This window comes from Emydura macquarii, unplaced genomic scaffold (assembly GCF_026122565.2).
Source record: "Emydura macquarii macquarii isolate MOO-44397 ecotype Brisbane River unplaced genomic scaffold, CSIRO-AGI_Emac_v2 contig_2473, whole genome shotgun sequence".
NCBI classification, from domain to species: domain Eukaryota; kingdom Metazoa; phylum Chordata; order Testudines; family Chelidae; genus Emydura; species Emydura macquarii.
The window spans coordinates 6,903,047-6,916,836 of record NW_027132610.1 but is presented as its reverse complement, the minus strand read 5'-3'; the positions used below and the strand labels follow the sequence as shown (position 1 = coordinate 6,916,836).

At 41.8% G+C, this 13,790-nt stretch overlaps 1 protein-coding gene across 2 annotated transcripts in view; it reads left to right on the top strand.

The window, feature by feature from the left end:
• Positions 1-13,790, top strand: part of ATP8A2 (ATPase phospholipid transporting 8A2) — a 523,365-nt gene that overhangs the window by 380,355 nt on the left and 129,220 nt on the right. Inside the window, exon 27 of one of the 2 annotated variants that reach the window (XM_067562893.1) lies at positions 3,378-3,452. The exons of the other annotated variant lie outside the window; for it this stretch is intronic. Coding sequence (XP_067418994.1) covers positions 3,378-3,452 — 75 coding nt within the window. The remainder of the gene's footprint in view (positions 1-3,377; positions 3,453-13,790) is intronic. 2 annotated transcript variants of the gene reach the window in all.

The following is a 13,790-nucleotide window of genomic DNA, read 5'->3' as shown; positions in this document are numbered from 1 at the left end:
GACGGCGACAAAGATGCCACCATCAGATTGACTTATCTGGATTGACTGAACGGTCAGTGAAGACCCGCTCAGTTGATTCAGAAATCGATGTTATTAATCCACTCCCGCAAGTGGCATAGTGCTGCGTCAATGGGAACGCAGTTCCCATCGGCGCAGTGCAGTGAAGACGGTGCGCAGAAGAGAAGCACAGCAGTCTTTGCATACTTTGCGTAACTCCCGTTGACTGCCGCCGAATCGCAGAGGTAAGTGTAGACCAAGCCTTAAAATACACTCCCAAGCAACTGGATGGACTGTGTGGCTCCGGATATTGGTAATGGAATATTGAGCTTTTCCCCTTTAAATCACCAGCTTGCATCCAGCTCAAATCAGTATTGACAAAGTTGTTACCATCTGTCAATGGTACAATGAAGAGTTGGTCCAACTTTTTAGTGTGCAAGTGCCCACGTACAGTTGGCACAGAGTTTTTCAAAAGTGAGAGTCATTACATATGAAGATGCAGCCTGAAAATATATACTGTGTCTTTGTCTTTAATGTGCTCCATTTTTCCAAACACGCTTCATTTTTGGGTATTGCAGAAAATATGATACGTAACATTACCTAGAGATCTCAGATCTCTGCAATATTAGTCATAATAAGGTAAGGTAATAATAGTGTGTCAGCCTGGATTTTCAGTCTTAGGTCTGAATTTCCTTGCATTAAAGTCAGACTTCTTGTGTTCCTTGAATGTATTTTTTTTATAGCTGAATTATAAATAATGTGTTTCAACTTTTTTTGGCAGTCAGGCAACAGTTAAATTGAAAAGAACGGTTCTTTTCCCATTCAGAAAAGCCATTTAATAACATTGGGTCCATTTGCTCATAGCAGGACTATACCCAAGCACTGCAAACCCCAGGAGCTTGGCAATCCAGGCAGACTTGGCAAGTTTTCCTAGCGACTCACCAAGTCTGAGTCAAGCATGGCTAGTTGTAGCTTGCACGGCTTCAGCTGTATTTAGTATTTCTTGTTAACAAGAACATTAAGAAGGAGGATTTTTTTCCATAACCTCAAAAAGTAATACATAGTCTGTAAAAACAAATAGTATTTAACAAACTACACGTGACAATGTATGGCTTATGTCAGCTTCAGAATAAATATATGTGTATATTATTTTACACTGAGACTCCATGATATGTGGTCCTTGACATAAGATATTAAGGAAATGGACCATGAATTCTTCGTTGTGTTGATTGGCATTTGCTAGTGTGAAACCCTGCAAAAGACAAGCATGACCATTATTTTATAGTGTGTCATAAGCATACAACTCCGGCTCATGTTTAGAAAGAGTGTAATGCAAGTAAGTTTGTGTAAGCATTGAAAATACAGCATGTTCTCATTTTGATTCAGTTTTACCTGTGTGGATCCTGCTAAAAGGAAAATTCAGTCAAGTTTGGACTTTAAAGTACCAAAATATTTTTTTAATCTGTGTTTTTGTTCGTTCTTGCCCATCTAAATAGTATTTCCCTTGAAACAAGTGCATTTGATTATCCAACACATGATTATTTCAATAAAAGATGCTTTTTAGGCTTGGATGAGGTTTGAAAAGATTTTGATTTTTCTCATAAAACTTCCAGCACCTGCAACTGATAACGTAAGTCCAAGAAACTTAATAAAATGCTACAAATTATATTTGTATAGCAAAGTCAGAGCCAACCTTTTCAAGGGTTGGAAGAGTCAGAAACACCCCACCTCAGTTTTCTACTAACTTGTCTACTAAGTGATACTATGTAAACCTTTCAGTGAAGATTTTAAAAAGTCTTGCATGGACCAGTATTGCTAGGTAAGAAGCAGTTGGTAATAGAGGTGAGGTGCTGTTCTTCAGAAGGTAAAGCTGTTACTTTTTGTTCGTCTGTCTGTCTATCCTGTGTTGCTCTTCATTGTATCGTAGTATCATGTAAGTTAAATATTCCACAGGATTTTATGTTTTCTTTCCTCACTTTACTGGTAAGAATTCTTTTATTGTGGGAAATCTAAATCAAAGAAATGAGCTATGCAGTTTTTTTTTCTTTTGTCCAAAATGAGTGTCTTAGTCAAGGGCCAGCTACAGAAAAAGCCCTGTCTCACCTATGCCCAAGGGGCTGACATTTCCCTTTTCACACAGCACTGTAGCTGCCATGGGAGGTCTCAGAGTCAGTGATGATTCCTTAAGTAGCTTGGGCCAGTGTCATGGAGAGCTTTGAGTCTTGCAACCAAACCCTTGAAGTTGACTCCGTTCATTGGGGTTCCAGAAAACTGAGCTGAATATTGGGCTGTTGTTGCTGAGTAGACAGATGGACTGCTATATTCTGAACTGATTGTCTCTGGGGTCAGCATTTTGGTTCAAAACTAAAGTGAATTATAGAAAAGAAGCCTGAAGGTCACAAATTCCTGGATCACCATTGCCAAAGATCTGGGAATATGTTTCAGTAAATTAGCCGTACTTGTTTCATCTCAAGAGAAGAGGTTCTCAGACTTTTTCCATCTGAGACCCCCAAACCAGCTATGATTTCTCATCTCAATCGTTTGCAATTCTACCACAATCCTTTAGTCAAGAAATCAGTGGCTGGGTTCTGATGCCGGGGTGCTATTGGAGAGGCAGGTTTCTGCTGGTTTTGTGCAGGGTGGGTTCTCGAGGTGAGGCCAGGAGGATATTGTCTAGTGGATGTCCTGTTGGAATGGAGGTGTTGCTTATGGAAATTAGGGGATTTGAATGCTGCTTCATCTCTCTCTTTTCTCTCCCCTCATCTGCACTGTGCATTGCACCTGGTATGTGTGCTTAAACACGTCAAGAAGTTGGTTAAGCAATATAAGAAGTAAAGTCAAGGAAGCTGGCGCCTCATCATTTCTAGGTAGAACTTGCAAAGCAGCATAGCATTCTGGTTGCAATAGTTTCTAAGATTTTCCTAGAATTACAGCGGTGCTGTTTTTATCCAGATTGTGTCAAATGGGACATTACAAACAAAACTTCAGAACATGATTACCATGAAATTTCTAACACTTGCCAGGCTGTGATGGAAACCAGGTTAGCTTCTAACTTTGAGTATGTTAACAATTTGTCAGTAGTAAAGTGTCTTTAAATAGTTTTAGGAATCTTTTTTTTTTAAGTGTAATGATGCTAATACTACAAATTGCTCCATCACCTTAGTGATCTAATATAAATAAGCAGTACTGTAGCACTATTTAAAATACAGGACTTTAAAAGAGAACAACTGTGTGACACTGCTGATAATTATTTTTAGAGCACACTAAGCAGCTGTCTCCAGATGGTGGTCCACATTCCACGCCCTTCTGTCCTCTTCAATATATGGAAACATTTAGAGCAATATTGATCTAAAGTTTTGTGTAACTTTCTTCTGTTTCAGCTTTGGTTTGCATTTGTTAATGGATTTTCTGGGCAGATATTATTTGAGCGATGGTGCATCGGCCTGTACAATGTGGTAAGTATTCCACGTCTCTGCTTGATGGCATGCAGAACCTCAGTGACATTCCATTGTTGTTTATGTCTGTGCAGTTTATCTCAGCCATCCATCTGCATACATATCATGAAGTACAAATACATTTTTAGGGCCTTTTGTTGATCTACCCTGGACTGTAGATGCAAAAGACCCTGAAGGTTTATTTTTAATCACAGCAAATATATTTGGAATAGTGCCTTGAAAATATGAGCACATTTATCTTAATAATATGCTCTCATTAAATGTCTGTATGTTTAGGCAATTCAAATTGTTCATTGCTTTCTATTCAGAAAGTATCTAGGACTATTTTTTATATTTAAAGATTTTTATTTTTCTGCTTTTTTCCTAGTCAACATAAATATAAATATTTATGTTGTATCATGATTTTGGACTTTTTGTCCTTTATTCATTATTGTATTATGGTAGCTCCTAAAGCCCCTCATCATTTTCTTATAAGGGAGGCTGTTTTTAGGCATTTATCTTCCACAATTAATACTAAAGATTTATTCTGTTCCTGGGTCTTATGGAAACTTGGTCTATCAATTAATTGACATCTACTGGCGACATTATTATTTACATCTAGTCTGGTGCCTGGACCCACAAGCCTTGACTAAGGCAAGTGGGAAGCTGCAGGAACTTCTGCAAACATGTGTGAAATTTCCCATTGTGTGCTGTGAGTTGTGAGTTTTTTTTGGAAATCTTTGGGATATTTTTAAACAAATTTATTCCAAATATGTGAAAACTCAAAAAGTCACCAAATAAACTATTTATATAATTAATTAATGGTTTTAGTGAGGTTTACTTTTTATTTTACCAGGACTTGTTTTAAAATTTAAAAAATATAATAATAATTATAATCCCACACAACCCAATGTCGAATGAGATCTTATTTTCCTCTCTGGAGATTTTAGGCCAGAGATTTTACAGTCTCTCAGTGCTTTGCATGCGCTTCACCCAGATATCTTGCAGTTTTCTTAAAGCACCCCCCTCTATCACTTTCATTACATATTTGTATCTATATATCTTTTAACATTATTTCTTTTCAGATGAATCCAGCTACCTTGAATTAAAGCACTTTAACTGGCTACTGCTGCTGAAAGCAATGAAGAAGTAGTTAACCATGTTGCCTTTAATTAGTTATTAGGTCTCAGAAATAACATTTTGGTTAGTTCTCTTCAGATGAATAAGGCAGTTCAGTATAATCTTAAAGCTATTGTTTCATTATGTCTGTATATTCCAGAAGCACTAACGATCGAATCCTGCAGAGTGCTGAAGGTGTTCAGTAACTCAAAGGGATTAGGCTTTAGGAGATCATTGAGGGGACCCAATTCTGCCACTCTTACCAATGCTGAATAATCCTTTACTTCTTCATAAGTAGTCCCATTACAATATTACTTAGAGTGGGTAAGATTGGTAGAATCAGAATTCTGGCATTGCATTGGTTCACCTTGTAAGGTTATCTTCACAACCAGATGAGCTAAAAGATGTTTTTTTTAAATGAAACCTTAAATACTGCAGAAAACTTGGGAAATACCAGAAATTCCTGGAGACACCCTAAATCCATCCTATAGCGTGGAATCTTCATGGAGCACGTTAGTCTAGTGGCCTTAGTTTTAGCTTTCATCTCCCATATAAGGATGCTTCCATTGCAGCCGTCTGGCCTGTTGCTTTATGACTAATTTAAAAGATTACATCATTCAAGCAGAAAATGTGCTTGCAATTACTGATCCCTGCTAATATCCACTCCTATGTAGAGCTGAATCTTCACCTGCACTCTCCAGATGTAGTATACATTGCTGGCAGAAATCACAGCCCAACATGCAAACAAAAGATTTTGTAAAGATAAATAAATAAAGACAAATAAAACTGCATCTAATCAGAGGTTGTTACCTAAATGATAGTCAAACTGTAGAGAATTGGATTAGAAATGAATTCCCTAGCATGAAACTGTCAGCGTAGAAGATGAATGAAGGTGAGGGAGGGAGAATATAGTTTTAGGCTACATTATAATAATACTTTGAATGTATAGTGTCTTCCATCCCAGGCTTTCAACACACTTAAGAAATATTAATGAATTAAGTCTCTCAGGACCCCTGGAAAGTAGGCATGATTGTCACAACGATGGTACAGATGAGGAGGCTAAGGCACAGAGTGATTGATGAAGGGTCCAATTCTGCAACACTTACCCACATTGGTTAGCAGTTAGTCATGGTAGTCATCCTTTTGACATCAATGAAACTGCTCACATGCATTCATTGTGAGTAAAGGTTGTAGAATTAAGCGCAAAGTGACTTGCCGAAGGTGCTTAAGAATCTCCCTTTTCATTTTCTCCCCTCTGACATGGGCCAGGATGTGAAGGAACATGTCCCTAGCAATCTCTCTCATCTCAGGAACACAATGGGGGTTTGAGCTCCACACAGTATTTCTGGAGGTGAGTGTTCCTTTGAGAAGACCACAGCATCTTTCCAAAAGGAGAGGCCCAGCATCAATGCCCACAGCCACCGCTGTCAGTAGCACAAGGTGTTGGGCATGGGTGCTAGCTGAGCCAATCTAACTCCCAACCCCACAGAGCCAAAACTTTGAGGGCACATGCCCTGAGAAGCCCCCTGCTCCCAGCAGCATCAAGAACCCAATCATGTCAGCAATTCTGTTCTCTCAGAGCTGTTCCGTGGTGTTGGGAGATTGGCTGTTGTGTGCGGGAGGTGGGGGTAATTAACTGATCAGGGGAATAGGATTTTCTCCCTTCTTGTAGTTTACTGCTGCATTGACCCATCTCTGCTCTTGGATGCAGCAAGGAGAGTGGGATAACCCTAGAGGGATTTTTTTTAATGATTTCTAGAAATGGAAATAAATAAATAAAAATGTGAAGGGGGGTGTTGTCCTAAGGAGAATGGGGGAGAGTTTGTAGTTTTTAAAAGGCACTAACAGTGCTAGATAGAGGGGTGCTTAGGATAGACCGTATAAAGCCCTTCAAAATAAATAAATCAAACAGTAGGCAAAATCTGGGTCACCTTTTTCAGCCGGGGTAGTGGTGGAAGCAAATATTAAGGGAACTGCACAATAGGACTGTGGCTTAATAGGGAATTTTAAAAAGTGATCATTAAAAATACTCAATACTTTAAACGCTTCAGAAGAATTGGGTGCTGTACATTATTAGCTTAGGGAACTATGTGACCATGTTACAGTTACATTCCCTGCTTCCCTCCTCCACTCAGCTGAGTCTTGTCTTTAATTAGATTTCAAACTCTTTGGTACATAAGAGACCATATCTACTCTATCTAAGGTACTTATATGCTCCCCATAACCACAGTGTCTAAACACCTTGCAATCTTTAATGTATTTTTCCTCACAACACCACAGTGAGGTTCTATTTGTCAAAATCCAGGATGTGGAAGGTCGGACCTAGTGGTTAAAGCATTGACAGTCAGGAGTAGTGCTTGGTGTGGTGGCACCTGGGCCAGGATCTGAAGCCAGAGGTAGGCTAGGCTTGGGAGCTAGGCTGGAGTCAGGGCAGGGCTGGAGCAGGCTAAGGCTTGTTGGAGTCTGGTCACCACTATCAGGCAGGGGAGAGTTCCAAGAATTAATTTAGCCTCTCCGCAACGGCCTTGTCTTTCCTGAGTGCTCCTTTAGCACCTCGATCATCCCGTGGTCCCACTGAATGTTTGGCAGGCTTCCTGCTTCTGATGTCCTTTAAAAAGTGTTACTGTTAGTTTTAGTGTCTTTTGCCAGTTGCTCTTCAAATTCTTTTTCAGCCTGCCTAATTATACTTTTACACTTGGCTTGCCAGAATTTGTTCCTTTCTATTTTCCTCACAAGGATTTAACTTCAAAGGCTGTCTTTTTGTTTTTAACTGCCTCTTTTACTTTGTTTAGTCTTGGTGGTGTTTTTTTGGTCCTCTTACTTTTTTTTGGCAGGGGATAGGGGTATATGTATAGTTTGAGCCTCTATCATGATGTTTTTTAAAGTTTGTGTGCAGCTTGCAGGCTATCACTCTTGTGACTGTTCCTTTTAATTTCCACTTAACTAAACTCATTATTTTTGTGTAGTTCCCCTTTTGAAGTTAAATTCTGCTGCTCTGGTATTTCCCCCCTAAAAGGATGTGAATTTAATGTATATTATGGTCCCTATTACTGAGTGCTTCAGCTATATTCACCTCTTGGACCAGATCCTGTGCTCCACTTAGGACTAAATTAAGAATTGCCTCTCTCCTTGTGGGTTCCAGGACTCGCTGCTCCAAGAAGCAGTCATTATTGGTATCTAGACATGTTTCCAGTCAATATGAGGACAATTGAAATCCCCCAATTATTACTGAGTTTTCTGTTTTTGTAGCTCCTCTAATATCCCTGAGCATTTCATAATTATAGTAACTGTTCTGGTCAAGTATTCCTATGCTATACTCTTATTATTCAAGCACAGAATGTCTGTACATATAGATTCTGTAGTACAGATTGATTCACTGTAAGATTTTTACTATATTTGAACTCTATGCTTTTTGTCACATAGTGCCACTCCCCGACCAATGCAACTTACTCTGTCATTCCTATACATCTTATATCCTCATATGACCATGTGTCATTGATTGATTATCATTTTTCCACCAAATTTCTGTGATACATATTATATCAATATCCTCATTTAATACAAGGCAGTTAAGTTCACCCATCTTAGCATTTAGACTTCTTGCATTTGTATGCAAGCACTTATAAAATTTGGCAGTATTTAGTTGCTTGCCTTCATGTGATGTAATTGAATGGGACTCTTTTTTATTTCTTTCTCTTCAGTTCCTACCTCTACTTTATCAGCTACTATCCTCTCCTCTTTACCAGGATATAGAGTATTCCCTTTAATAAATCCTCCCCTAAGGGATGTGTCTGTCTGAACCATGTGCTCCTCTTCACCTGTCAGCTTTCCTCCACCCCTAGTTGAAAAATTCCTCTGTGACCTTTTTAATTTTACATACCAGCAATCTGGTTCCGTTTTGATTTAGGTGGAGCCCATCCTGGACTTCAGTTTCTTACCTAGCAGCCTAAATTTGACCTCCAGAACCTCTCTTATACTTTTCCTTATGTCACTGGAACCTACATGTACCGCGACCACTGGCTTCTCCCCAGCACTGCCCATAAGTCTGTCTTGGTGTCGAGAGGTCTGAAATCTTCACACCCAGCAGGCAATTCACCCTGCAGATATCCCAGTCATTACAAACCAATTATCTACATGTCTAATAATTGAATCCCTCATTACAGTTATCTGTGTCTTACTTATAACAGGGATCCCTCCTCCAGAGAGGTACCCTCAGTTGAGAGGACACCGTGACATCACCTGGAAGGAGGGTCCTAGCTACAGAATCGTTTTCCTCTGCTCCAGCTTGATGTTCTCCTTCCCCAAGACTTTCATCCTCCTCACCAGCACAGTTGGTCATTTGGTTCGGTCATTCAAGTACCTCACTGGGTACAACAGGAGCAATAGGTGACATTGATTGAGAAACTCCCAAAAGTTCTGATAGTTCCTATCAGATCTCCCTGCTAGCAGGATCCTCAGGCCTAGGTCTTGGGCTATCATGACTAAGGGTGCGGAGGAGCCCAGGGCTGCTGGAACATGTGAGTGCAGGAAGGCATTTTCCCATTGTAGCTAGGCCAGTTGGTTCTGTGGGCTTGAACTAGCTTTTCCATCTGAATGGCAGGAGGGCCTAGAGATTTCATTTTGATTGTAAGGGGCACTTGCAAGCATAGCAAATCCATGTTGGCTACTGGGCCTGATAGGGCAGTCTGCCCAAACTTAGAAACTGAGATGTGGAGGGTCAGGCCTAGTGGCTGGAGCAGAGGCAGTTGGGCCTACTGGTCAGTGCGATGTCAGCCAGGCTAGGAACCGGAGCCAAAGGTCGGAGCCAGACTCAGGAGTCAAGAGCAGGTTAAAAACAAAGCAAAAGTAGGTCTAGGAGCTAGTCTGGAGCAAGGGCGGGGCTGGAGCAGGCTAAGGCATGGGGAGTCAGTCACCATTTTCAGGCAGGGGAGACTTCCAAGCCATGAACTGATGTTGGGCAGACTGAACTGCTGTTTTTCCTGTGAGGCTTGTATATCTGCCCTGACAATCACCAGACTGGCTCCTGGATTATGGATTGGCTGAAGCCTAGCACAGGAATGACCTGGGGGATATGGTTGAATTCTATAAAATCATGAATGGTCTGGAGAAAATCAGTAGGGAAGTGTTATTTACCCCTTCACATAACACAAGAACCAGAGGTCACCCAATGAAATTAATAAGCAGCAGATTTAAAATAAACACAATGAAGTACTTCTTCACACAGCACATAATCAAGATGTGGAACTTGTTGCCAGGGGTTGTCCTGAAGGCCAAAAGTATAACTGGGTTCAGAAAAGAATTAGTTACGTTCATGGAGGATTAGTGACTATTAGTCAAGAGGGTCAGGGACTCAAACCTCTGATTGCCAGAAGGTGGGACTGGACAATAAAGGGTGGATCACTTGATAAATAGTCCTGTTTTGCTCACTCCCTCTGAAGCACCTGGCACTGGCCACTGTCATAAAACAGTATACTGAGCTAGATGGACCATTGGTCACTCCCAGTGTGGCCATTCTAATGTGGTTTAATCAGGCTCTAGGTCAGGGATGACTCATCACCTCATGCACTGTTGTTCCATTTTAGAGTTGGAGAATTGAGGCACAGAAATCTGAAGGGCTGGATTTTGAAAGGTATTTAGGTGCCTAAAGATGCAGATAGCTGCCATGGTGGATTTTAAAAACCTCCTAGGTACCTAACTCCCATTATCAGGAATTAGCTATTTTAAAAAAATCCCACTAGGTGCCTAACTTCCAGTGGAAGTTAAGAACCTTGGCATTTTCGAAAGCCCCACTGGGTTATCTGCATTTTTAGGTCACAGAATCATAGAGTTTAAGACCAGAAGGGACCACCAGATCATCTAGTCTGGCCTCCTAGGCCTAAATACCTTTAAGATCTGACCCTAGAGGCATGTCTACACTGCAGTTAAACATATGCAACTAATTTGACTACGGGGCTGTTTAATTGTGTAGATTTTCCAGTTTGGGCTAGAGCCCCGGCTTTGAGACCCACCCCCTCATAGGGTCTCAGAGCCCGGTCTCTATCCCATGCCCAAAGTCTACACTGCAATTAAACAGCCCTGTATCCTGAGCCCCGCAAGCCCAAGTCAGCTGGCACTGGCCAGCCACAGATGTTTAATTGCACTGCAGATGTACCCTAACTGACTTTTTCCAGATCACACAGAAATGATCACTACCCGTTGAGCCCAATGATCTAGCCAGCTTTCTATCCATTTTATAGTGCATTCATCCAACCCATACTTCTTTAACTTACTGATAAAAATACTGTGGGAGACTGTATCAAAAACTTTGCTAAAGTCAAAGTATATCATGTCCACCGCTTTCCCCACATCCACAGAGCCAGTAACCTCTTCATAGAAGGCAATCAGGTTGGTCAGGCATGACTTGTCCTTGGTGAATCCATGTTGACTGTTCCTGATCACTTTCCTCTCTTCCAAGTGCCTTAAAATGGATTCCTTGAGGACCTGCTCCATGATTTTTCCAGGGATTGAGGTGAGGCTGACCGGTCTGTAGTTCCCTGGATCCTCTGTTTTCCCTTTCATGAAGATGCGCACTATATTTGCCTTTTTCCAATCATCAGGGACCTCCCCCAGTTGCCATGAGCTTTCAAAGATAATAGCCAATGGCTCTGAAATCACATCGGCCAACTCCCTCAGCACCCTCAAGTGCATTGCATCTGGCCCCATGGACTTGTGTATGTCCAATCTTTCTAAATAGTCCTGAACCTGTTCCTTCAGCACTGCGGCATGTTCACCTCCTCCCCGTTCTGTGCTGCCCAGTGCAGTAGTCTGGGAGCTGACCTTGCCTGTGAAGACAGAGGCAAAAAAGACATCGAGTACCTCAGCGTTCTCCACATCCTCTGTCACTAGGTTGCCTCCCCCATTCTGTAAGGGGCCCACACTTTCTCTAATCTTCCTCTTGTTGGTCACATAACTGTAGAAACCTTTCTTGTTCCCTTTCACGTCCCTTGCTAGCTGCAACTCCAATTGCGCTTTGGCCTTCCTGATTTCATTCCTGCATGTTCGAGCAGTATTTTTATAATCCTCCCTAGTCATCTGACCAAGCTTCCACTTCTTGTAAGCTTCTTTTTTGTGTTTAAGTTCGCCAAAGACTTCTTTGTTAAGCCAAGCTGGGCGCCTACCATATTTGCTATTCTTTCTGCATATCGGGATGGTTTGTTCCTGCGCCCTCAATAAGGTTTCTTTAAAATACAGCCAGCTCTCTTGGATTCCTTTCCCCCTCATATTAGCCTCCCAGGGGATCCTGCCCATCAGCTCCCTGAGGGAGTCAAAGTCCGCTTTTCTGAAGTTCGTGGTCCGTATCCTGCTGTTCTCCTTTCTTCCTTTTGTCAGGATCCTGAACTCAACCATCTCATGGTCACTGCTGCCTAGGTTGTCACCCACTTCTACTTCCCCTACCAAATCTTCCCGGTTTGTGAGCAGCCTGTCAAGAGGAGCATGGCCCCTAGTTGGTTGCTCCAGCACTTGCACCAGGAAGTTGTCCGCAACACGCTCCAAAAGCTTCCTGGATTGTTTGTGTTCTGCTGTATTGCTCTTCCAGCAGATGTCAGGGTGATTGAAGTCCCCCATGAGAACCAGGTCCTGTGAACTGGAAACTTTCCCTAGTTGACTTAAGAAAGCCTCATCTACCTTGTCTTCCTGGTCTGATGGTCTATAACAGACACCCACCACGACGTTATCCTTATTGTTCTTGTTTCTAAGCTTTACCCAGAGACTCTCAACTGGCTTATCTCCAGTTTCATGCTGGAGCTCAGAGCAATGATAGTGCTCTCTTACATAAAGTGCAACTCCTCCACCCTTTCGCCCCTGCCTGTTCTTCCTGAACAGTTTATACCCATCCTTGACAGCGCTCCAGTCGTGTGAGTTACCCCACTAAGTCTCCATTATTCCAATCATATCATAGTTTTTTGACTGTACCAGGACTTCCAATTCCTCATTAATGATCTGGATGATGGGGTGGATTGCACCCTCAGCAAGCTTGTGAATGACGCTAAGTTGGGGGGAGTGGTAGATAGGCTGGAGGGTAGGGATAGGATACAGACTGACCTAAACAAATTGGAGGATTTGGCCAAAAGAAATGTGATAAGATTCAACAAGGACAAGTTCAGAGTCCTGCACTTAGGATGGAAGAATCCCATGTACTGCTACAGACTGGGGATCGACTGGCTCAGCAGCAGTTTTGCAGAAAACCATCTTGGGGTTACAGTGAACAAGCAGCTGGATATGAGTCAACAGCATGGTCTTGTTGCCAAGAAGGCTGCATTAGTAGGAGCATCGCCAGCAGATCGAGGGAAGTGATTATTCCCCTCTATTCAGCACTGGTGAGGCCACATCTCTAGTACTGTGTCCAGTTTTGGGCCCCCCACTACAGAAGGGATGTGGACAAATTGGAAAGAGTCCAACAGAGGGCAATGAAAATGATTAGGGGGCTGGTGCACGTGACTTATAAGGAGAGGCTGAGGGAACTGAGCTTACTTAGTCTGCAGAAGAGAAGGTGGCGGGTGGGCAGAGATTTGATGGTAGCCTTTAACTACCTGAAGGGGGGTTCCAAAGAGGCTGGAGCTAGGCTGTTCTCAGTGGTGGCAGATGACAGAACAAGGAACAATGGTCTCAAGTTGCAGTTGGGGAGGTCTAGGTTGGATATTAGGAAAAACATTTTCACTAGGAGGATGGTGAAGCAGTGGAATGGATTACCTAGGGAAGTGGTGGAATCTCCATCCTTACAGGTTTTTAAGGCCCGACTTGACAAAGCCTTGCTGGGATGGTTTAGTTGGGGTTGGTCCTGCTCTGAGCGGGGAGTTGGGCTAGATGAGCCCCTGAAGTCCATACCAACCCTAATCTTCTAATGATTCTATGATTTCATTGACAGTGTAAACATTTTCTGCAGCTACTATAACAAAAGTATATACATGCAGAACAGTAATTACTAGACAAAGTTCTGAACTCCAAAAATCTCCTAAATAGATCTTCCCTCCAAAAACTCACCTGAAAAAGCAGAAAAGAAAGAGAAACAAAATACTGGTCTCTGTTTATTTCTCTAGATGTTCCTCTGACCTAGTAGATCACTTCTTTCTTGTCTGAATTCAGTTTGAGTTGGCATACTCCTATCAAGGTCTTTGCTTAGAGACTAAAGAATGCCAGAAATAACAGAATCCAGAATGTTCTTTGTTTTTTAGGAGAGGTTTTCATCTAATTTCTACATTT